The sequence below is a fragment of the Haliaeetus albicilla genome, chromosome 18, assembly GCF_947461875.1.
Source record: "Haliaeetus albicilla chromosome 18, bHalAlb1.1, whole genome shotgun sequence".
Lineage (NCBI taxonomy): Eukaryota > Metazoa > Chordata > Aves > Accipitriformes > Accipitridae > Haliaeetus > Haliaeetus albicilla.
In genome coordinates, this window is record NC_091500.1 from 23,005,217 (window position 1) to 23,031,100 (window position 25,884).

Sequence of the window (25,884 nt, forward strand, 5' to 3'; positions counted from 1 at the left end):
TGTGGAAACCACTTCAAAAAACACTGAATTCGGCATCAGTTAGACATTTTGGCTGAAAATAAATCCTGTGGGTTGATGTTGCTGTATTGTTATGACGAGTAATCACTATATGAGAGTTTTTAGCTTCTTGTGGTGTCAAGTCAGGAGTTGGTCAGTACCTTCAGAAAATGAGGAAAAAACCAAATTAAGGGGCAGTTGAGGAGAGTGGTATAAGTTGGTTTTTTTGTTTGCTCGGTGAGGTTTATTTTTCTAAAGCATTTAGCACAGTGAAGCACTAATCTTGTAACAGTGCAACTACCGAACTGTGGTACGTTACTGTAAGGTTTCATTATAATGTAAGATCTCAGCATCAGTCTGAATGCTGTCTTTTCCTTCTTTCCAAATAGGGGTTTGAGAGTTTCACTGGGTTTTATTGTAGGTAATTAAAAATAAATGTACCCTTTTTTGGAAAAACAGAGTGCTCTTAGTTTGGAGCTAACTAGAAATTGTTGTGTAGGTCATGATGTGTGTTGCTTATCCACCCAGGAGGAACTGCCCAAGTGGGCAGGAGCGGAGTCAGGAAAGCCAAAGCTCAGCTGGAGCTAGTGAGGCGTGAAGGGCAACAATGGAAGGTTTCTTGTATGTACATCGGCAGCAAAAGGAAGGCTAAGAAAAATAAGGGTCTGCTGCTTGATAAGGCAGGGACCCAGTGACAAAGGGCCCTGAAAAGATGGAGGTACGCAGTGCCACCTTTCCCTCAGCTTCTACTGGTGAGGTTTGTCCTCAGGCCTCCGAAGCCCCTGAGCCCAGCGGCAGGTGCTGCTGGGGTGAAGCATTACCTGCAGTTTGGGGTACCGAGGCCGGCTGGACACATGGGTGTCCGTGGGACCAGGTGGGATGGATTTGAGGGTGCTGAGGGCAAGGCCTTTCTCTGTCGTCTAAGATCACAGTGATCAGAAGAGTGGAAGAAAGTAAATGTCACACTCTCATCCCCAAGAAGAGCAAGAAGGAGGATCCAGGCTGGCCTCACCTCAGTCCCTGCGAAGGTGATGGAGCAAATGCTCCTGGGAGCTGCTTCTGGGTTCGGAAGGACAGGAGGGTGATGGGGAACAGTCGGCATAGATGGACCAGCATCCATTTGTGCCTGACCAGCTTAAGTCCCTTTGAGATGTCGGGCTTGCGGACAGAGGAGAGCAGAGGCTGTCATCTACCTCTGCTTTAGCGAGGCTTTCGGCAGCCTGCCGAAGGACCCGTGTAGCCCTATAGGTGAGATATAGTTTGTGTGGGTGGGCTAGAAGGTGGGTGGAGAACGGGCGAGGAGGACACGGTGCTCAGAAGAAGGTTGTAGCGCGTGGCGCGGCGTCGGGCGGGTGGCCAGCGTTAGCGGTGTCCCCCGGGAGCGATGCGGCCCGCGGTGTGTAAGGTCTTTATTTACGGCCCGGACACCGGCTGCAGCCCACGGTCGGAGGCGATGCCAAAATGGGGAGGGTGCAGCAGGCCGTGCCACGAAGGAGCCGACTTTGTGGATGTGCTTGATTTAAACAGCAGGTGGCACGATAGCTTTTGTTTGAAACCTGGTGCCTGTTTAAGTCCGATGTCCTGGGCTGGGTCTCAGTCCTGACAGCTTTTGCTTCGTTTTGATACTGGCGCCTGAATTCTTACGAGAAGTTGTTTGCGTGCAACTGTTACGAGCAAAGATGTGAATTTAATTGAATTTAACTTGCATGCAGGCTTCTTGTAAGTTGTGTGTATCTATTGCAGTAACCTGTAGGCACTACTAAGTATCTATTTTGTGTATAATAGAGCCTGAAAATAACATTTTCTACAGATGTTTATTCTTTTCAGAAGAATGAACTGTGACTAAAGGTAGAGTTAGTATCCTTTACCAGAGCAGCTGATGCATACCAAATAAGACACTGCTAAATCCATTCTAAACAAAAATTAGACACAACTAATTTTACCGCATGTATCTTTAGGCAAGGCCTCAAATAATTTTGAAGTCTTCCTTTGAAAAGCCAGTCCATGAAAGAAAATCCTCGCATAACCTGCATTTAACTTAATAATGCAAAATACAAGTGTGGAGAATTAAAGGCAGCCATGGCAGAGGAGGCAGGAGGCTGTGGGGATCAGGAGCAGAGAGAAGCAACTCTGAGATGTGAGGCTCGTTGTCATTTAGGCTAGCTTAAAATAGCAAAAGAAGCAGTTTTGCCTTCCCCGTAGTTGTGGGAAGTAGTTTGATCCTGCCCTTGTGCTGTCTTCTCCCTGAGAGTCCCACTTTTGAAAGCCCTGCAATGAGCTGGATTAGGAAGTGGATTTGGGTGAAAACAAGTGCTTAAAACCCGCAAGAAATCTAATCCATAACAGTAAGAAGTTTTAACTTTAAGCCAGGTCGGTTCCCCAGTCCTTCCTGTCATGTCACCTGCACATGCATACAAAGTGCGTTTTGGCTGAATTACAGAAGCAGGAGGTGGAGAAGGAGGTGTGATACATAGCCTGTAGTTTGTAAACATGAAATATGGTAGCATTTCCTGAAGCTCTTACAACTCTGTCAGTGTGTATGAATATAGATCAGATGGGTTTTCACTTACGCATGGTAATGCCCAAAAAAGAATGCTGACTTACTTAGATACTTTCTCAGTAGTACAGTTTATATGGCCTTACCTTAAAAAGGCAATTAATGTTTGCTTGTTTGTTCTTCAGGCTACTCCTAATAAATTTATAAAACATATTAAGAAAAGAAAATTAGTCTTGAAGACTGATTTTGAAAACTGGTTACCTATTTTGTTGCAGCAATTCACCAACGTAGCCAACATCATCTTATACTTGTTATTATTTATATTAATGCCTAAATTTATACATCTAAAATTAAAAGACAAGTTTCAAAAGTAACGCTTGGAATTGCAACAGTCAGCAAAGATTACAGGTATAGATACAGTAACTGTTGTGTTCTTTAAAATAAATAAATAATTCCAGAGTAATAGTAAGTTTAATTACTTTTGAAAAGGTACAGTATTATTTTATTGCAGTTCCAATATTGAATTTCTTTGTGTTTCTTGTGTTTTGTTTAATGTGAGAATTCTATCAGCCTTCCCAACTATGATGAACGTTACCTGATTAGAGCTTCAGACAAAACTTTGTTTCTTCAACAGGTTGTGAGAAGGTATATTTTGGGCTCTGTAGTTGACAGTGAGAAGAATTACGTGGATGCTCTCAAAAGAATCCTGGAGGTACCTTAATCTAACCTAATATCTTTTGCATTTTATAATTTGTAAATTTGAAAAATAATCGAATCCTTAAACAATCTGTAGTATGGCTCACATAGATTTTGCTACAGATGCTTCATGCCAAATGTTTAGAGAGTTAGTGTGTGTATACTGTTACATAAGTTGTTTTTTTCTGCTTGTAGAAGACTCTTTTTTTGGTTTGCTTGTTTAAATCTATTTATGTATTTTTTTTTCCTCCACAGCAATATGAGAAGCCCCTTTCAGATATGGAACCAAAATTGTTGAGTGAAAGAAAACTCAAAATGGTCTTTTATCGAATTAAGGAAATTCTTCAGTGCCATTCAATGTTTCAGATTGCGCTGGCGAGTCGTGTATCTGAGTGGGACTCTGTTGAAATGATTGGTGATGTCTTTGTTGCTTCAGTAAGCAAATGCATCTGAACAGATAATCTGTTTTTATTTTAGCCTTGTTATTTCATCTCCGTATCTTTCTGTCTAACTTGGCCACTTTATTCCCATATTCTCCAATGCCTGTGGCAACTGTCAGAGTATGTATGTACCGTCCTGGTAAGAAAACTTGACACCAACACATGTCTTCGGCTTGGTTGGCAAATGTGAAAAGATTGTGGGCAAAATTTTCAGGCTTTGATCAAGCTTTCAGACATTTAAATAAACAGTTTCTTTTTCTGAGAATATAGAGATTCACAAACCCACCTAGATTAAGGTGAGATTGAGGCTCAGCATCTCTTAAAAAGTAGGTAGTCATGCATAGTATGTTTGTTGGGGGTAGAAAAAAACACAGTAGGTGTTGGCCTGAATTCCTGGGTTTTAACTGAGCCTGGGGTACAGGTAAACGATTCTTTGTAAAACGCTATCCCACCCTTAATAGAAGTCTATCCAGTAAAGGACTGTTAAATTAGAGAAAATAAGTGGCCTTGGTTGATAGAAAGACATTGCTACCACTGTGAGTGTGTGGACAGAAAAGAGTGCCTACCTGCTGGTTTGAGGGCTCTGTTTTGTTGGCACCCAGCTGCTGGAAATTACCACCTTTTCCTGCCTGCTGTATGAGATCTGGGATCTGTGTCTCTGAGTGTTTTGACCCCATTTCAGTCAAAATGAAATGGTTACTAAAGATTTGCTGTTTAAAACAAACCTGTCTTGTTTTGACTGAAGCAAGTTAGGTGGTGTTAATGAGACCAGCTCTGCAGAAGAGAGGAATAAAGTTACTAAGAAGGAAATGGGCAGGAATCTTACCTTTAACATGGCTGTTTGCAGACCACACAATCTGTCTGCTTTCTTGGTAAACACTTACCAGCTGAAGGTGGGGCATGAAGGCCTTGGCACTTCACTGGTTCACCAGATCTGGAAGATAGGCAGCAGTGAGATGATCAGGGGATTCCAGCAGCCGCTTTGAATCTCAGTGGATGCCCTTTGATTGCCCATAGTCCTCAGACTCTGCCCTAGTGTCATAGCCAAGGTGAAGCTATTTCTGTAAATTTACACTTTGTAATTCACAGCTGTTACATCTGTAGGTTTCCAACCTGTCTCTTACAGGAAAATTATTTTGGGCATCACCAGTATTTCTGTAGATCCAGCACTAGGCCAGGCAAAGCCCTTTGCTCTGAGCAAGGCGAGTCCTTAACGGTCAGAGGTCTAGATAGTTATGCTTTCAGGGATCTTTTGTATTTATAGTTCAGGTTTCCCCTTTTATCTTTTCAGTTTTCTAAATCTATGGTATTGGATGCATACAGCGAATATGTAAACAACTTCAGTACAGCAGTAGGGATTCTCAAGAAAACATGTGCCACAAAACCTGCCTTTTTAGACTTCTTAAAGGTGAGTTTGTTCAATCTTAAAACAGCTGGGCATATGATATAAATAAGACAGTATAAACTATAAGTTAAGAGGAAATTTGACTGTTGATACTGTATATTGTGTGCCTTTTTATGGACTTCGGTTTTATGGGTTTGGCACAAAAAATCCCCAGAGAATTCACTTCCACTGCTGTATTTTTGGATTTCGGATTAACATGATGTTAGATCTAGGATGTATTTTGAACTGCAGAGTAGTTTTGTTGTTGTTCAGATCAGTTTATTGGTGTTTGCATGACTGTACTTGGCAAAACATTGGGATTCTTTCGTATCAGGTGAGCTTCAAGTAATAGTTCACCATCTGAGCCCTCTTCTTATTTGGAATTTATTTTACTTCTAACTTCTTTATTGTATCGTGCAGAGTAGTGTAACTAGGTTTCTATTCCACAAGAGTTTGCTAGTATTTTGAAAATCATGTTTCCAGTTTGGGGTTGAAATTGAAAGTTTTTGTGCAGAATGCATGCTACCCTGATGAATATCATGCTTCTGATGATGTGTGTGGAGAGCCTGGTACATGCAGTAGAAGTGCTGTGAATCCTTAGGGATGATACCTTACAGAGGGTACACAAAATCTGTTGCAAGGCTTTTAGGCTGTCTGTGACACTGCTGAGAGCCTGGAAGCTCTGTGTGTCCCGTTCCCTGAGAGTCCTGGATTGAGTTGTGCCTCTGAGCTGTCACCCTGTCAGATCTGTTGCAGTGGTCCACCGAACACTGAAATTGGGTGCCCTTGGCAAACTAGTGAAGCTCTTAGCTTGCCTAGAGGGGGGTGGCAGGGGGGCTGATTCCTAATTTGTCTTCAGATCTTAAAATTAACTAACAACTGTTTGGAGATTGGCCAGCACTACACAGGATTATACTGTGGAAGCCTTCGGCACCATGAAGATCAGACTCTTTAGTGAGCATATAGTCACTTCATACCTTTCACACTGTTAAAAGCCTGTTGTTCCAATAGAGGTATAACTTACACCTCTCATCACTGCTTGTCAGTGCCGGCACGGGTGCTGCTCAGAGCTGGGGACTCACAGCCGAGCTCTGAGGACAGAAGACATTGATGTACCTTCCTTTTTTTGTTTGCCCACCAGCAATGAAGACCAGAATCTTCACTACTGCTATTTGGGCAAAAAAAAAAAGTGTTTGTGGAGATAAGTATGAAACAAATTATTGTGAAGCTGATAATTGTAGCAATAAATAGCAATTTAAACGCAACACCAATTTAATGTTGTTTGGGTTTGCCTTGTTTTTAATATGGAGTATTTCCTCTACTCTCCTTATTTTGGGTCAGCTGTGATTCTGGCCAAAATATTTCCAAATGTTGAAATGTCTTATACAAACAGGGCTTTTCTGCACATGCAAATGAAATTTGTCTGGTTTTATCTGCCAATCCTGATAACCAAAATGATGGCTTCTTATGTGGGTTTTTTTTCCCAAACATAAATCAATATTCTTTTCCTCAGTTTCTTTTAAAAAAGAAAATGAAAATGTCTTTTTATTTGCATAGCACTGAGATTATGATGTTTTCCTTAGATTTCCTCTTAAAAACATGTAGGTAGAGATTTATAGTCTCTTAGCCCCAAGAAACAGAGCAGCAATAGTAAATTACAGACTATAAATCAAGAGATCACTTACATTTTTCAAATTTAAGACCTTGAACAAGTACATTCCCTTTGTTGTGCTTGAAGTTGAGCAGACGTTTCAGTGCACTACTTATGTAAAAAGCATGAATGTGTTCTATCAATATATACATCAGTGCTGCATAGCTGGTGCAGCTTTATCCCAGCTGTATGTATTTGAGGAGATTTCAGTTCAGTGACATGCCAGTGATTTTTTTAATAAAGATTTAATATTTTAAAATGAAATCTTTATAGTAAATGGAATCTTTACAGTACCACTGTTATAATTAATGTAAATGGTGTAGAAGAATTTTCTTCTGTAACTTTCATTCTGTTACTGATGGAAATATGCTCACAGTAGTAAACTGTGGCTTTCTTGCATTGCAGCAGTGCCAGGAGTCAAGCCCTGATCGAATTACACTGTATGGTTTAATGATGAAACCTATCCAGCGCTTTCCACAGTTCATTCTACTGTTGCAGGTAAATAGTGTTTACCAAAGGGAAGCTCTCGTTGCATTCTTATGTGGTTTGCTTGTGGGATTGTGTGGTAGCTGTCTTCTGCTGGAGGAGCTCGCTGCAGTGGAAGTGACCGCTGCATCATGGGGAAATAACAAAGAATGAACTCCAGTGCATCAGAAGGTGTTGATCTCATAGTCTGATCGCAGGGACAGGCAGTAAATACACTGCAGGAAAATCTTAGTAAACTAGATTTACTCTAGATTACTTGCTAGGTTAGATTTAGCTTGTAACTCACTTTGCAGTAAAGCTGTAGTTCAAATGTGCTGCTTGTCCATATCAGTTTGTTAGCTAATAACACTTCAAAACACCACTAGGAACTTTGTGGCATTGCTTTCCGTTTAAGAAAAATACAAGAGGATATAATTTATGCCTTGGATAGTTCAGAATATATGTGGGATGTAAAACACAAGCACACTCTCTCCCTGACTACATGGCTCACGGACCTGCTGGAGTGTGTTGCAGCTTCCTTCAGACCTGCAGCACCTTGTTTTCCTTCCCATGGAAACTGGGGATTTGTTATGGAGTCCTCGGGTCTCATCTGAACAGGCAGTGGAGCTGCAGGAAGAGCACAGTTCCACAGTGTAGACCTGCTCCAGACCAACTTTTGTGCTGTTTGTAACTCCTTCCAGACCGTGGCAGGTCTGTCCCAGTGAGTGCTATGAGTTAGTGTTTTGCAGGTGCCACCGAGGAGGACAGGCTGTAGGATACAGGTCCAGGAATTGCTGTGGGAGAAGGAGCAGAGGTAGTTGTGGTGGGAGCGTGGGGGTAGGAAGCCATGGCGAGAGTTTTTGAGGTAGCAGAAGAGATGGAGTTTATTGTGGCAGGAAGCCATAGTGAATATGTAGGGATTTTTAAGTACTGTGGGAAAGGAGAAAAAATTCAAATTGTTCCTACTATATGCCTACAAAAGGGAAAGCCTTTGAGAAGCTGTCATGACCTCCATTAAGTAAGTAATGTCTCCTACTTTGGGATGAGCATGCTGTCAGTATTTTAGTGAGGAATAATAATAGTAATAAAGATAATACAGAATTATGACAGTAAATATCAGAAAATTTTAATTTTAAATCATTGTTTATGGACACCTACATATTATGCTGTAATATTGATTTTCAAATTGCATTTAATATTATGTGCACCTTTTAAATTTATATTTACATTTGCAGTTTTTAGAGTTTTTTTTTCAAGTTCCTTCTCTGTACTTTCATCCTGTAAATAAGCTGTTGTGACCCCATTCAGTATCTTTTTTAAGAACCATTAAGATATTCAGGAAAGTAAGCAATGTGCTGTCTGAATATTCATTAGGTGTTCATTGGTCTTATTCTTTAGTAGTACTCAGGTAAAGTATGTAGTCGTAAATTTACATCCTGTAATCTTTTTGAACTTGATTTTGAAATTAAATCTGATTTTTGTTTTGTTTTATCACTTCTCCTCAGGATATGTTGAAGAACACTAATAAAGGACATCCTGACAGATTACCTCTACAGATGGCTCTTACAGAGCTTGAAACGCTGGCGGAGAAGTTAAACGAGAGGAAAAGGGATGCAGATCAGCGCTGTGAAATAAAACAAATAGCAAAAGCAATGAATGAACGTTATCTGAACAAGGTTAGGAAAGTAGGAATGTATGATGGAAGAGTTAGTTTCTGGGCCTTGAGCAGTCTCTAAAACAGACACCAAAGAGTCACCGATGTTTTTATCTGTAGAGCTCAACAACATGGGGTCATTCTAGTGGTAGGTGTGAGATGTGACCTACCTCCCTTAAAGAACAGGCTCACTGGTTAAAGCACTGTGTGCTGGAGCGGGCAACATGCTTAAATAGCAGCAGCAGCATTCGTGTTCTGTGGCAGTGTAGGAAATAATGCTGTATAGTAAAGTCTCATGCACATCTTCTGCATGGGAAAATTCAACTTTTAATTTATCCTAGAAACGAGGAATTACTCCTGTATAAAGGAAGGAACTAGTTCCTCATGTTGCAGTGCTTCCAACTGTGGAGCAGTTCAAGATGTGCTATTCAATGTGTCCAACATCTTCCTTGTTTTAAGGAACATCCCAGTCTATTTCATTAATGCGTTTGGATCATACAGTAGAAATGTCTTTAAAGAACTGTAGAATACATTCAGTAGGAAGGAAGGAATACTCTTCTTAATTTGAGTTTGTTAGTAGCTGTATATACTGTGGATATATGTATGCTTGTCTTATTTGCATCGTAAGTGGTTCCTCCTTTCCCATGAGATGGGGCATAAATACTTCAGTTATTGCTTTTGTGAAGTTACAGATGATTATACTTTGGACTCATTCTGGGATGGAGTGATGGGGACATGCTGAAGGAGTGCAAGGAGTGGGGTTTTTTTGTGATGCATAAAAGCATAGTTTTTAGGGAAATAGTAGTCAACCACAACATACTTGTTTTAAACTATTTATCAGAAATGGGTTACTGAATTTATTGTCATACTGGAACAATATTTCCATTCTAAGTGCATTAGAAGATGGATTCAGGCATTTAACTTTCTTTTCTAGTTCTCATACTCCTGCTATTGAAGCAGCTACCAATCATCTACAAATAGCTGAAGGAGTTCCAGACACAGAACATGCTTTTTAAGAGCTGGTCCAGGTTTCCTTTTGTCAGTTGACATCAACTGTAAAATCTTGTATGTTATGCACCGGCAGGATGAATCGATATATATGTGGATAGTCACTCCAAATCACATAGGGCACTGCGTGCCTTGTGCGTTAATATTTGCACATACAGTTTTGGAGCAATGCCAGGCAGGGTGAAACAGGCGGCGGAGGTGGGTGGATAGGAAAGGAGCGCGTTACGGACCATTTTGTTCTCTTGGCCACGGCGGAGGTGCGTTTGACCTGTGAGGGGTTGATGCCTGCTTGCACAACAGTGCTGATCCTCAGCCCTTGAAGGCAAACGGCAGGAGCAACTTACACGCCATGAATCTCTTGCACGTATTACCATCTTCTCCGCCATCTGCGGCAACCTACTGGGCACACTCCTCAGCTAGCTGTGTGAGCCCAGGTGGACAGAGCAGGCGGGAGCACTCCTCCTCCTCCCGCCCCGACCTCCCCGTGCTGGAACCATGCGTGGCGCTTAAATGGGCTGCGAAAGAAGGGATGAGGGAAGGAAACCTCAGAAATTGCGGAAGCTATCAGGTTTTTTTGCTAGGGGACCTTTATCAGTGTGGAAGACTTTCCGAGCAATTACATTCCATATTTAAGACCAAAAACCCCTGCAGGCCATAATGGTAGCAGAAGTTACTGTTTCTCTAAATGAAAAGCAGATTAGTAAAGAGGCTTCATTCACTTGGCAAATCCAGCTGCAAACACTTGTACTAGGATGGCAAGTGATAACCTGTTGTATTTTCTTTCATTTTTTGCACCAGATGTTAGATGTACCATGTATAATATACAATGTTGATTGTTTTTAAAATCTAGCTACTCAGCAATGGAAACAGATACCTCATACGGACTGATGATATGGTTGAGACGGTTTACAATGACAAAGGAGAAATTATCAAAACCAAAGAACGACGACTTTTCATGTTAAATGATGTGCTGATGTGTGCAACAGTAAATATTCGGTAAGACTTGCTTCATATTTTTTAAATGATCATTCAAGCTCCAGCTGGAAAAAATTACACTGAAACTTTTTTTATTGTTTTTACTATGGCTTACAATTTCTAGTAGTCGTAATAAATGGATAACTACCTTTGTTACAGTCCTCTAAATTGCCTGCTGATGTTTGGAAGGTCTAGAGTAAATCTGTAAGAAAATTCTATCAGCTGGAGATTACAGATAGAAATGCTCTGTGGTGTCTAGTTATTGCTGTGTATTAGTGTTTAGCGGAGCACAGGCATGCCAAGGTAGGATTTTTTTCTCTCCCTTAAATTCATACTGTCACACACACAAAAATCTGTAACTTGACACGATTTGCAAATTGTAAAAAAACACAAAACACAAAGCTAATTCATGTAGCCACAACAAACCTGGAACTCACTAACAAAGTTCCAGTTGGGGAAGGGTTTTTATCTCTGAGACCAAACAATGAAGTATTAACGCTGAGATGCTTTGAAGAAAGCATTTTTTCATAGAGCCTTCTATGTTTTATTTGGCTGTAATTATTACTGTTACTATACCTCTGTATATGCCAAGGTCACACTCACATTCAAATGTTGCTTGTATCATAAATTGCTTTATGCGATGGTACATTCTGACAGAGAAAATGTGGACCATTAAAATCTTCCAAGAACAGCTTTTCTTAAGCATAATATGAGTTGATATCTTAGTTTATTACTAAAGTGTGAATACAGTACATATTTTTGTAATTGTGTGAATGCTTGCTCTCATGTTAGTGAGTGAGAAGTGCCATGTAATAACTGCACTTCAGAAAATTAATAAGCTGATGTCAATTATCCTGCGATTCTTTTCCTTTTCAAATTCTTCGGTTCTTATTAACACTTGGATATTTTCTCATGGTTGTTTGCAAGAAAATTGCTTTTAACCATTCATACTTTATCTTCTTCTATACCATCATTGTCTTGGATTTTCTGTATTTGTCCCCTGAAATGGCAATGTGCGGTCTGTTTTCATCTTCCATGTGAAAAGTTCATGATTATGCCAAGTCTCTGGGTTCATTATTTTGTCAACAGTTCTGGTTATCACAGCACTGTTGTTCCCGTGGGCATTAACTGGTTCTGAGCAACCTTCTTTGAGATGGTAGTTGGGCATACATGTGTCATGGGGGTTTGCTAACTCTGAAAAAGTTTAATTGTGGTTTTCTCTAGCAGTTAAGGTTTACTTTCCAACCCACTTATTTGTATAACAGTGGGTTTTTTAGAATAGTTGACTGCACTTTTAGCTTTATTCACTAGCAAAAAAAAAGGTTTGTGACTTTTTGGGGTGTGTTCAGTGGTGGGTGCGTCCACCTGCAAGCTGTGTGTGTGTATTTGGGATTCCTCCATGATTTCATGGACCTCTCTTAGATTTTTACTGCAGAAGGAACTACCTTTGTCATGAAAAATATAGTTAGGGACTAAAGGAAATCATCTGCCAGATTTTACATGACACCTGTATCCAGTCCAGAAGTTTTTGTTCAAAATAAGTGTCCCGGTTTCAGCTGGAATAAAGTTAATTTTCTTCCTAGTCGCTGGTATAGTGCTGTGTTTTGGATTTAGGATGAGAATAACGTTGATAACACACTGATGTTTTAGTTGCTGCTAAGCAGTGTTTATACTAAGTCAAGGACTTTTCAGCTTCTCATACTGCCCTGCCAGTGGAGGCTGGAGGGGCACAAAAATCTGGGAGGGGACACAGCCAGGAAAGCTGACCCAAATGAGCCAAAGGGATATTCCATACCATCTGACATCATGCCCAGTATATAAACAGGGATAGTTGGCAGGGCGACACCATGGCTTGGGGACTGGCTGGGCATTAGTCAGCAGGTGGTGAGCAATTGTATTGTGCATTGCTTGTTTTGTATATTCTATTATTATTATTGTTACTACTATTATTATTATTTTCCTTCCCTTTTCTGTCCTATTAAACTGTCTTTATCTCAAAACACAAGTTTTCCATTTTAGTTTTTTGGGGGTTTGTTTTGTTTTGTTTTGTTTTATATTTTTTTATTCTCTGCCCCATCCCCGTGGGGTGTGGGGGGCAGTGAGTGAGTGGCTGCATGGTGCTTAGTGCCCGGCTGGGGTTAAACCACGACAATAAGTGTATGCTATAGAAAGTACCACTTGCTTGTTTGGCTCACACAGGATAAGCTTTATTTCTCTTCATTTTAGCTGTATAGAAGTGAGGCATTTTACCTAAGCTAGACTTATGTTATAGCAGTGGTTTTCAAGATGCACACCTGCAGATTTACCCTGGAGCTGTAGACTTCTTCAGGAGCTTTACAAGTACACGTAGCTGCGCAGTATGGTTTCTTAACCACCTTTTGTCCAACCTTTACAGAAACAGATGTCCCAGGAGCCTGGGGACCATTGGTTCCAGATCAATTTTCTATAACTGGCAAAAGGCACGTATTTGTACAGAGTACATGACCCTCAGAAGGTCTTTTTTTCACATGTCGTCTAGATGACCGGCTCGAACCAGAGACCTAACTTTTAAGCAGCAGGTGGACAGGATGAATACTATCCCTAGCGACTGAACAGCTGTGTCCTGCCTAGTCTTGTTTTCTTTCTTCTGAACTAGATCAAGAGTTGATAAATATTTACTTAAGCTGTGGCACTTGTGGTTTTTGTTCATACTTGCCTCTTCATTGAAACAAAAATATGACTGTGTTGCGAATAGGTAGCTGACTAGCTAACATCAGCCTTCAGGTACTGTTCCCAGTAAATGCATTTTGCTGTTTTCTCCCAAGCATTTAACTCCTGTATTTCAGTCATGCTTTCTGTGAAATAAACCTTTTTTGTTCACTTTAACATATCTTTTGTCCTTTTTAATAAATGTTTATTATATATGCTTGAATGTGAATAAGGGAATGGAGGAAACAAAGGAAAAGGAGTATTAATGCCATTTCTATTCCAGGTGAGCTTCCTCAGCATGCTCTTTCCTCTGAAATGCCTGTTGTGATATACACTTCCTTTAGCAGCAGCTCGTGGGAGCGCTCTCAGAAGCCACAGCAGTTGCAAAGGTCTGCTGTAAAGAACGTCCTGGGCTGTGGGGCTCAGCAGAAACGTTAGCTTGTCAGTCCTTGGGAGGTTACGTTGCCCTTCCTGCTGCTGGTAGTCATTCAAAGGTCCCATCATCCATACTTCCCTAAACGTAGCAGTTACTTCTTTTGAGCACCGTTTCAAAAGAATTAGGAAAATATGGAGCCAAAGTATCGTCCTAAGCACGTGTATTAGGATGTCAAAATGCACATTGATCTTAAAAGATGGTCATTTATGTTTTGTTATAGAAATGTAGGGACTGTTGTTGGCAGTCCTATGCTGTTTGTAAACAAGATTATCTGCACCTGCATAGCTGCTCTTTTCACTCCGGGAAAGGTCAGTCACAAAAGTCAGCCTGATGCATGTATTTGTTTCAAGTTGTGCACGGTACTCAGACTGATAAACAGCAGATTTTAGAAGCTAAAATAGTAAATAGGATGCCTTGAAACATAGTTGCTTGTCACAGCAATAATTTGTGCATCTTCCAGCTCTTCCTATGAAAGCAGTGGCACCATGACAACTGGCCAGAGGTATTTATTGAAGTGGAGCGTACCGCTGGGACAAGTGGAAGTCATAGAGTATGGCAGCAGTGAGGGCCAAGGAGAGAACTGCAGGTTTCCACCCCAGCACTCTGCTGAAAATGTCGTCATTAACTCTAAGCCAAGTAAGTGATGGGAGTTACTGACTTTACAGACTTTTTTGTTAAAACCCATATTTGATTTCAGTGGGCTACTGAGAGCAAAGGATAGCATTTTGTGCATGAAGACTTCTGTAACATGAACAGTAATACAACATCTTTCTTTGGAAACTGAGAATCCATAAAGTGATAGCCAGTCTCCTGCCTTGCAACATGAATTACTTCTGTTTGTCCTAATTTAGAGTTTTACGCATGAACGCATAAAGAGTTTTAAAGCATGAATGTGTGTGGGCACGCAAAAAGGTTGTTTTGGTGTGGTGTGCCATCTGTCCCATGGTAGCTGTTAGTGCATATGTTCTTTATCCCATAGTTAAAGCAAGGAAGTTCCTCTCAGTAAAAATGACCAGCCACCCTGTTGCTGTGGAGTAAGAGTCTGGACACAAGTGGTTGCTGCAGGGTAGGTTACTTCTCTCAGTATCCTACCCTTCAAACATAGTAACAAGTGCTTCAGAAACAAACTTCAATTTTAGTTTTAATGAATGTTTTTGAAACAATATGCCAATAGGTAATTTCCTCCTAGCCTGTCTCCAAAAATGACCTCAAGCTCTGAAGCTTGCATGTTCTTTCTCTGCTTGTTAATCCCTCCTGCAAGCCTGCCAACTACCCTCAAGAGATGTATGAATTTCAAGAGTTTACTCAGTAGCAAGCCTTTCATATACATTGAGTTATTTTTATATCCTATATTTTGCCTAAACACTGTATTTTTAAGTGCGTTTAATACGTCTAGATTGTGATCCCTATTAATGGACTATAATTTACACAAATTTCAGTGCTACCTCTAGGCATTATTTCATGCTACATTTATTTAATATTGCACCCTTGGCCTCATGAATTTTCCCACAGTTGTGCTGTAAGGAGGCATAAATGTTACACTTCAGAATGGTCTGAGGTACAGCTACAGCATTTAATACCCCCCATATTCTCCAGCACGGTTATTGTCAGGTCTTCTTGCTCCTCCCTTTGTACATAGCCACAGAAAATTTTTATAGGTACTTACATCTCAATTTCAAGGATGACTTCAAACTCCTTTTAAGCATTAATGGGCTACTTCGACAATGAGATTAAAGCTCTTATATTATCATTTACTAGCTGCTGTATGCATGACCCTGAGAGGAGTGTATATAAGGGAGTGTACTACTTAGAACTGGGAGTCCCTCTCATAGGTTAGTATGGGAGGAACAGCTTGTTGAATATTCCTACTGCGACTTTGTGCAGCAGCTTTACAGCCGATCAGATCAAATCCTAGCCTTGTCAGCAAGATCAGATGGGGAAGTGGAGCATGAGGGTAGAGAGAAAAACTCACCCAAACAGTCCTGTAGAACCTACTTGAACCTCTTGGCTTTGAGGTTTCTCAGCTTTGTGATGTTTGGTGACAATATCACAAAAAAATGAAATTACTTTGTACATCATTTGTAGTCTCAACCTTCAGGTTAAGTGGTACTGAATAGGTAAAAGATGAGCTGAACTAATTGTTCTCTTAGTAAGCTCTAATCGATGTATTAATTCAGTCTTCTCCTAATAAAAGGAATCAAAAGATAAGAATTAAAAAGGATATGAAGGATACTGGCTATACAAATGAATAAATCTTCCCTCAGCTTTAATCAAACATTTCTGCCAAATGATCTAAGTTGAATATAACCAATTATGAAAGAGGAAGTGCATAGCCTTACTGTTTGCATATACTGCTATGTCTGTGCTAGCTGTTACTCTGAATGCAGACTTGTCCATATTGGCCTGTATAGACAAGTTTGAATACACACTTGTGTTAGTTATTCCGTAGAGTTGCCCCTTAGTTCCAGTTGTCTTGGCTGCTAAAGATTACAGCAGCTTAGAAAGTACGGCCTGCCTGCAGAGGGAAAGGACTTGTAAGGCTTTGTGTAATGGTTCGCTGTTGCTTGTTTATTTGCACCCACCAAGATGCTGCACTTTATAGTTGATGATGACCCAGTCTTTATCATGGTAGTATCGCATCGTTGGTGAGACCGTTGGGTATTTACCACAAATTGCAGAGCACTACCAGCAAAATACTGTCATTCTCTGCCTGAAACTGCATTACTTCACAGTCATCATAACATAACTTTATGTTTCCCTCTGTTTTCAAAGTATACCAGGGAACTGCTGTGGTGAAATCCCAGTGCCTTCATAGTATGTGGTTTTAATAACATCTAATGATCAAGAACAATTTGGGATGCTGCAGGCAAAGTCCTGCTTCCATGACATAGAACCATGTCTCAGACCTCATTTGCAGCTCTCATTTCCAGTTGGTGGGAACTGGAGAGAGAAAGAATAATGATGATTCTGTGTAAAAGCATTAACTAGTAGGGGGGTCACCTCTTCCATTTCTGGAGGACTAAGAAAAGTTGGTTTGTATCTGCAGCACGCCAGGTTAAAGTACTTGACCTCTGTAAGGTTGGTATTCTCACATTACTGCTGTGATTAGCAAGGATTCTTGATGGATTCTGGCTGTGTCCTTGTGAGGATTACTGGTTATTAGTTACATTTCTTTTATGAGGGCATTTTTTACTCTACCAAAATCCTTTTTATGAGGAGGCAACTCGCTATTTATTATTGGCTAAATGCAATTGGTGCTTTCAGCTGCAAGAAAAGATAGCATAGTTTAAAGATGCAAACTTTACTTTGGGTGCTACAGAGAAGTTAATAGCTGAGTTTTGAATTCTTCTCATACAGGCTGTAATATACAACTGCTGAAAGGTTGAAAGGTTTTATGAGTTCGTATAAATCAAGAGTATGCTTTAGTACTGTTCTAAGGTGGAAAGTAAGGGCTGCATGAACTTGGTTTTCACTTGGCAAAATCATCAGTTTGCAGTCTTCTACCCAGTTCTGCTTTGCATACCAGTCTTTTGTCTCTGAATTCTAGAGGAGAACATCTTTAGCAGTTGTTAGGTTCATATCTTTTTTTTTTTTTTAAGCCCTTTGGCTTTTGGCAGTGGAAACTTTATTGCCTGAGGGTGTTGGGGGGAAAGCAGGAAAATTTTCCTACAGTGTATTCTGCTATGCTGCTTCTGTCCTTGATGTGCTTTTGCCTTATTCCTGTTGTTCTCCCCTAGTACCAAAAGTAGACTATGAGTTTTTAGTTACAGATATGGAGAAGGTGGAGTCCTTTATTTGTATGGTTCTGTTTCCTAGTGGAGTGCAATTATAACTTGTGTTTGCTTCCTGTAATGATATTTAAAGCAGATATTTCACATTCTCAGCCTTCAGGAAAAAATAGCATGTTTATCAGATTGCATTTCTCTCAGCAAATCAGGTAAAGTTCTATTTCATGTATTAGAGTTAGTCTTACTTCAAGGTCTGTGAGTATGAGTCTCTGGCATCCCAACTGGATGATTCCTGTGGAAGTAGTTATCTTAACCCTCTGTGCCCAAGGTGCCTGATGTGTTCATTTTCTTCTGGAGAACCATTTGCAGAAAGATGCAAGATAACGTTTTTCTGTAGTAAATCCACATATTGTTTCTGATAGGCTATTGCTGCTGTTCTCTCTTTCCCAACTGATCCATGTGCAGAAGCACACACACATTCATAATACTAAAAAGTTGAATTTAATATAGGAAAAGAGGAATATTTTCAGCATGAACAGGAAGTTGTATATTCTTGGTTTTGATTTACTTGTGCTGGAAGAATTGTGTGATGGAGTTCAGTAAGAGCTGTTTAAAGCATGTTTTAGGTGGTTATGGGAGCATTTGACTTGATTCTATGGTAAGATATAAAAACTACTATAATGGTAGGTGAGGTTGAGAAGTAGAAAGTCCTTTAGGAGGGCCTGTAGCGATAGGACAAGGGATAATGGTTTTAAACTAAAAGAGGGTAGATTCAGACTAGATATAAAGAAGAAATATTTTACATTGAGGGTGGTGAAACCATGGAACAGGTTGCCCAGAGAGGTGATAGATGCCCCATCCCTGGAAACATTCAAGGTCAGTTTGGACGGGGCTCTGAGCAACCTGATCGAGTTGAAGATGTCCCTGCTTATTGCAGGGGAGTTGGACTAGATGACCTTTAAAGGTCCCTTCCAACCCAAACCACTCTGTGATTCTATGAAACAGGAACTGTGATTCAAGACCAAAAAAGAACTTAGCAAAAGTATTATGTAATATGGGGGAATGACCCTAGGTTATAAATGGTAGAAAAGCTCAAAAGGAGACACTGTCCTTAATTATATGTCTTTAGTAAATTCTCTTCTTCCACACAGTTGTGTTGATACATGCATTGATTTCACCTCCTCCGTCTGTCTGTGAACTACTGAAAGTAATGGATTCAGCGTTCACATCTGGGATATTGGTTTGGTTTGGTTTTGTTTTCCTTTCTTTTTCTCTTTTGTTTTTTTCCAAGATACCTATAGGTAACCTGTTTGTTATGGACCCAGGGAAATTAACATCAAGCTTAAGGGCTCCTGAATTTTAGTGTTTGCTCTGTTGTGGGCTTGGTTTTAAGTTTGTGGGTGTCTTGCTACTTCTGTACCTCACTTTCCTCACCTATAAAATATGCTGTGGTCTGGGTAGGAGCCCTAGGCACTCAGAGGACCTCAGACATCTAATGTGTCCAGAGGGGTCTAATGGGGGCCACAGATCACTTCAAACATGCCCACAGATAAATTGGTATCTTTGATAATCATGTTATCTCACAGAGGAATTGAGAGAGTAATCACTGACTATTCAAGTACTACATTATTGTTAACTTTTTTTTTAGTGACTTTTCTGTCTTTATTTGTTATTTTAGATGCTGTAAGCATCTAACATAATTAACACATTTGTTCTGATGTTATCTTTTTAGCTAATATATGCTGCTTTATCCTGAATTATCTTTTAGTAGTTGAAAGGATTTATCTGCTGGCTATTTCCTTGTTTTTTGGTCTATTAGAGATTATTTTTTCGTTTCCTTTTGAGGAAGTTTACTGCATAGCTATATACAAGTGAATTATTCAGTCAAAATGGGTAAGAAGTTGGACTGAATTCATGGAAAGAGGACACCAAGAAAGTTAAAATGCTACCTGTACTCTTCTGATAAAAAAGAGGATGGGTGAAAGAGCAATTAATACAACTTGGTTTTTAATATGTCATATATAAAATACAAAAAGTATAGTTAAAGGCAAATCTGTGACTTACCAAAATGTACTTAGATTCCCCTCTAGAAGAATCAGAAGTCAGCCTTCACTTGCAAGTCATCCATCTATACATAAAATCACTGAAAATACAGGTATTTCACTGCTCTTTAAATGGGAATATAGGAGCAAAGGTCAAATATACTGGCCAGAGTTTCAGTTTCTCAGACTCCTGACACTTGTTATTACAAGTTTGCAGCACTTTAGGCGAACTGTTGATGGGTCATGAAGTGTGGTTTCTGTGCCAAGACAAAATGTGTTTGGTGCTGCTGTGACAGCCACTACCCCAAGTTGTCTGTTCTCTGGTTCCCAAGAATGAAAAGGGTGAGCTGTAAAAGTTTTTCACAGCAATTTTATTCAAGAAGACCAGACTACAGAGACTCTGTAGAAGCAAAGGGAGAGGGCTAAGCATCCTGCCGTTCCTGGGTGGGAAACCAGTGCCTGTCAACAGTTTTCTGCTGATCATGTTGATTAGGAGCCATATACAACATAGCCTATTACTTAAGTAAAGAACCATTTAATTTGAGCCATATGGCTAAAGGCTGAACGAGAAAATGAGCAAGACTCATCTGTACTATACATCAGGCAGTGATAAGCGTAGGAGATAACAGTAAAATGAAAAAAAAACAAGTTACCACTTTTATGTCTATGGCTGTATTTTTGTGTTATTTTTTTGTTTCACAGGTTTACAGTTGGTAACTGAGATCAAACCTCAGCACTGCTAAACCATGGCTTATCTCATTTCCTAGTCATACTTCCAGGGCTACATTTGTACTCTGTTTCTGCTCACCTGTGGTTTTGATCTCTGTGGGTTTTGTTAATTGTCAAATGTAGTAGTGACACAAAGCTGAAATGCAGACATGATTCCTCTCTTCTGAGTTTCCTTCTGCTTGATGCAGTCACTTCATGTAGGTCTCTGAGTGTTGCCAGGGAAACAGGTAGGGATGTTGGATGGGCTACAGTTTGCACTTGTGTTTCTGTTGATGTCTTGCTCAGTGGAAGGACAGCTTTTCCCAAAACCAGAAATGGTGCTGCTGTGATAGTTATTGCCATTAAAGCTGCTTTTTGCTGGTTTGTCTAATGAGAAATATACAATTGAGGAAGGAGAAAAAAAGTCACCTTTATCATCACTTTAAGGCTGGACAGTTGTCATACAATGTCCACAGTAAGCAAGACTAAATATTAAGTGGCATATCAACTCTAGCATTTGATGATAAGGTTTTAAAAAGAATGACGTGGCATGAATTGCTAGTTGAACTAACTTTCATCTCTGTGAAATTTCTATAGAGTAATAATGTAAATCTTTATTTTAAAACTATTGAAAATAATACTCTACACTAAGGGAGATGTAATATGCTCATAAATGTAAACTATCATTGATATATGCTGTGGTGGGTTGACCCTGGCTGGACGCCAGGTGCCCACCAAAGCCACTCTATCACTCCCCCTCCTCAGCTGGACAGGGGAGAGAAAATATAACAAAGGGCTCGTGGGTCGAGATAAGGACAGGAGAGATCACTCACCCATTACTATCATGGGCAAAACAGACTTGACTTGGGGAAAATTAACTCAATTTATTACAAATCAACCAGAGTAGGGTAATGAGAAATAAAACCACATCTCAGAACACCTTCCCTCCACCTCTCCCTTCTTCCTGGGCACAGCTTCACTCCTGGATTCTCTACCAACCCCCCCCTCCAGCGGCGCAGGGGGATGGGGATGGGGTTTACGGTCAGTTCATCACACGTTATTTTCTGCCGCTTCATCCTCCTCGGGGCATGATTCCTCACACTCTTCCCCTGCTCCAGCGTAGGGTCCCTCCCACGGGAGGCAGTCCTCCACGAACTTCTCCAACGTGGGTCCTTCCCATGGGCTGCAGTTCTTCACGAACTGCTCCAGCATGGGTCCCTTCCCCGGGCTGCAGTCCTTCAGGCACAAACTGCTCCAGCGTGGGTCCCCCACAGGGTCACAAGTCCTGCCAGAAAACCTGCTCCAGCGTGGGCTCCTCTCTTCACGGGGCCACAGGTCCTGCCAGGAGCCTGCTCCAGCGTGGGCTTCCCACGGGGTCACAGCCTCCTTCGGGCACCCACCTGCTCCGGTTTGGGGTCCTCCCCAGGCTGCAGGTGGAGATCTGCTCCCCCGTGGACCTCCCTGGACTGCAGGGGGACAGCCTGCCTCACCAGGGTCTTCCCCACGGGCTGCAGGGGAATCTCTGCTCCGGCGCCTGGAGCACCTCCTCCTCCTCCTTCTGCACTGACCTGGGGGTCTGTGGGGTGGTTTCTCTTACATGTTCTCACTTCTCTCTCTGGCTGCAATTGCAGTTGCACAAGGGGTTTTTTTTTTTTCCCCTTCTTAAATCTGTTCTCCCAGAAGCGCTGCCACTGTCGCTGATGGGCTCGGCCTTGGCCAGCGGCCGGTCCGTCTTGGAGCCAGCTGACATTGACTCTCTCGAACACAGGGGAAGCTTCCAGCAGCTTCTCACAGAAGCCACCCCTGTAAGCCCCCCGCTACCAAAACCTTGCCACACAAAGCCAATACATATGCAAACAAAAGACCAGAGATTTTAAATAAATCGAACTCCAAACAGTCTGTTAAGCTGAGCAAACCGAGTGACATTAAATAGTTCACTTGTTAAGCAGATACATGTTTCTGTCTGGTGGATTAGGTGTAGAATAAATTAGGTGTTATATATTTGTCTCACCCACTTAGGATGAGATTCTTCTCTTTGCCTTTTGTATTCATTATAGTGGTTACAGAGCTTGATGTTCACCTCCTATAAACCTTTTTCAGTGTTGCCAGGGGTCTCATCTGCATCTTGACACAGAGTAATAAAATGATGAGTAAAATAATGTTATAGGTAGTCTGCTGGGAACTCCAGCGTAAACCTGGCAGCTTGGCCAGTTTACAATCATCTGCAGACCTGTCTTGAGATCCCTGCAGTACTCTAATCGTTTGAACGCCTTCACACGTCTACTTTCACTGCCTGTTTATGTCAGTGTTTACCTGCTCACATCCAGTTTCTCTCTCACCCTTCGTGCCCATGCAGGCACAGCCCAGAGGTCCTCTGTGGCCCATCTCCCTCCTTAGGAGGGCAGGGGCTTCCAGGTCCATGCTCCCCTCAGCCTTCTGCTTTGGGACCTGTGAGAGGAAAGGGCCATGGCACCTCTTTTCTTTCACTCTAAAGTCTCTTTGCTTCCAGGGTTTTCCTTCCTTGTGGGAGCAGAGCCAGAAACAGGAGTTCCTCTGATCCGTACCTGCGGTCAGGACACAGCCCAGGAAGACACCGGACCGTTTTCCCGGCTAGTGTGATGTTGAGGAGCTGGGCTTTGGGGTCCACGCTTGTCAGAGTATTGGGGCTCTGGTGTTTCTCCCTCTTGTTTCCCACTGCTTTTGCTTCCTCCTTCTTCTCTGGCACAGCACAGCTGCTTCTGTCAGCAGGAAGAATATTTATGGCATTTTATCTCTGAAATGCCCTGTGCGGTCAGGATTAGCTGGAGTTTAATATAATCCTGAAGCCACGCTCTCAGTGTATGAGCTACTTCTCACCATCTCAAGAGGCTTTGCGTTTCCTTGGTGTTCTTGCATAATTTTACTCACAAATTGTATAGCACTATGGATTTAATACCTTACTCAGTATTTGCAGTTGCAAGCTGTTGATTTTTATCTTCGCATTGCTCAAGCTGTGTGAATAAGCAGTTTTGTGGTTGGACTGTAGTTTTTGTGCAACCTGTTTCTTTGGTGTTCAGCTCTGATACAATGAGCATATAGCAAGCCAGGTCTCAGCATTCATGTAATTACCAGTTGAGAGCAAGGTATTAACATCTGACAGGGAGGTGAGGCATGTTAGAAGTACTTTGTCAGAGTTGAGACTTGGGAGCTCTGTTTCCCAGCTCTGCTCTATGTGTACTGGGTGGCATGTGGTATTTGGTTCTTTGTGATTAGGACTTGAAGATCTCCCCTGTCTTGCATGGCAGTGAGAATAAATACATTAAATAGTTTCAGAGGCTCAGGTTATCAGATTCAATAATTAAGCTCATAAAGATTACCTTTAGGTGCTTACATGATTAAAGTATCATTAGACTGAATAATGATAATGCTCTTCATGTTGGTTGATGATGTTGATGGGTCCTGACTGTATTGGTAATTAGGCTTGCTTACCTCATGCCCGAATTTAATAGTTTGTGTTCTAGTAATCTCAGGGGGTTATCGCTTATCGCTGAATACTATGTATGAGTTTGTGCTGCTTCTTTCTGCACTAGGTTACTAAACCTAATTTAAGATTATGCTGTAAAGCTACATGAGAGTAGCTGCTCAGCTTTTCATCGATGGCTGCCAACTAAGCTCTTGTTTTCCGAGATCATTCCTGATTTCCCGTTTGCTTCAATTTCCAAACCTGGAGACTGATACCACTCTCTAAATATTTGTGTAGTTTGGACCTGAGAGTATAATGAGCTCAGGTGAGCTACAGTTAAGCTACGGTGGCTGAGAGTTTTCAGGAGCATGCAGCTATGGAGATCATGAGTTGGATTTGTCATGAAAGAGCAAACAGGGGTAAGGCAGAAAGTCTGCTTTTCTCTTATGAACTTTAAATTGACCTGTGGGCTTGTTTAGGTCTTAAACCAGGATTTTGGATTCAGAAGACTACTTTTTTTTTTTATTATTATTTTAGTGAAATTCCAATTGGCTATTAAAGTGCTCTCATAAAGGAGAAATGAGAAAACATAACCCACCCACATGCTTCTCTGGGGTGTCTATGGAAACAGGAGCAGCATGAGTGAGCAAGTGGAAAGACACAAATAGGAGGAGGGTGGTGCTGGGGGAGCTGTCAAGGGCTTTGCTTGCATAACATACCTGCAGGAAGCTTGTAGTTCAGCATCTAAAAATAAAATCTCATTTGTTTTGCCACCAGCTTTAACACTCATACAGCATTTCCAGGCAGAAGGGATCAGAGGTACGGAGGTGCCTCCCTTGTGTATAGCTGGTGCTTGGATTTGTCAAGTTCTGTGCAAGAGAAGGTTTCAGTGCAGCAAGGCATCCTAATCGCTGGCCTTCCAGCGAAAGCTAGGTGTTCTGGTGCAAAGGGTTTTGTAAAGGGAAAGGGAACAATACTTAACATGGGCATCAGTATCAACTGCTAAATGAATGACAATGTTCTTGATATTCCCAAAATTCATCATCTTTGTGCCAGCTGTGTTTATCCATTGCTGAAATACATCGCTTGTATATGAAAATGCCACATAAAGGTCTCCTTTTCTACTTGCACTGAGAAAATTGGTTCCACTAGACGTCCTCAGGGAGAATGTTTTTCCTCTATTTGACAAGTTCTCTTCCCCAGAGCAACTGTAAGGCGTTTGTTGCCTGTGTTTTGCGCACCAGTGTATCTGTAGGAGCAGGATCCAGTACCGAATATAGGGGAAGAATTCCTCAACTGCAGTAATTGAATCTAGGGCCTTATTAATGGTTTCTGCTTTTCCTTCTTTAAATTAATTATCAAGATCTTCAGAGAACGGGGAAGTATTTTACTTCAGGTATAATGTTGTCTCTCAAACAGTCTCTGTTCTTGTCCTTCCTAAAGGTGGACATCTTAAACTGAGCAGTGGGATGATGTCTGCCTATTATTACTTGATGAAAAAATCAGTGAAACATTTCCAGGACAGTCAAAGTCACATTTAAAACAAAACAATTGAACAGTTCTGACTTCATTTAAGTGGTTTTAAATATATTACTGCTACGTCATCATAGTGTAACCTAAACATGTTAACAATCTCATGAAATCTGCCCAGTTTATTATGAACTGATAAAGAATTCATCTGGTATCATGATGCTTTGCTTTCCAGAACACTGTACAAGCTTCTCAGGTTTAAATGTGTAGACTTAAGTGTTGCAGAAGAGGCCTATTTTTTTTATTATTTGTTCTGAGTGCGTAATTCTATACAAGTACTAGTTTGTTATACCTTCCTCAGACACAGCAACTTTTAAAGTTACCTGCCACATATATAACTTCTCCCCCCCATCCCAGGTGATTCTTATGCTCAAGGTGAGGATTGAATCTTTTCTGAATCTTTTCCCTTCATAACACTTGATGTTTCAGTATGCTGCCTGGATGCACACAGATGGCTCAGTGGGAGGAAACAATACAAATGCGCTCAGCCTCGAAGACCACATTGCAAATGGCAAGTCAAATTTGGGATCTACCAGCCTTTCA

General features: G+C 41.1%; 1 protein-coding gene across 7 annotated transcripts in view; it reads left to right on the top strand.

The window, feature by feature from the left end:
- The window catches only part of ARHGEF10 (Rho guanine nucleotide exchange factor 10), a 120,740-nt gene that overhangs the window by 46,844 nt on the left and 48,012 nt on the right, over window positions 1-25,884 (top strand). For 6 of the 7 annotated variants that reach the window (XM_069805928.1, XM_069805933.1, XM_069805930.1 and 3 more), the window contains 7 exons: window positions 3,129-3,206; window positions 3,446-3,625; window positions 4,922-5,038; window positions 7,071-7,163; window positions 8,636-8,806; window positions 10,643-10,788; window positions 14,352-14,527. In XM_069805928.1, coding sequence (XP_069662029.1) covers window positions 3,129-3,206; window positions 3,446-3,625; window positions 4,922-5,038; window positions 7,071-7,163; window positions 8,636-8,806; window positions 10,643-10,788; window positions 14,352-14,527 — 961 coding nt within the window. The remainder of the gene's footprint in view (window positions 1-3,128; window positions 3,207-3,445; window positions 3,626-4,921; window positions 5,039-7,070; window positions 7,164-8,635; window positions 8,807-10,642; window positions 10,789-14,351; window positions 14,528-25,884) is intronic. The other variant, XM_069805931.1, reaches the window with a different exon arrangement.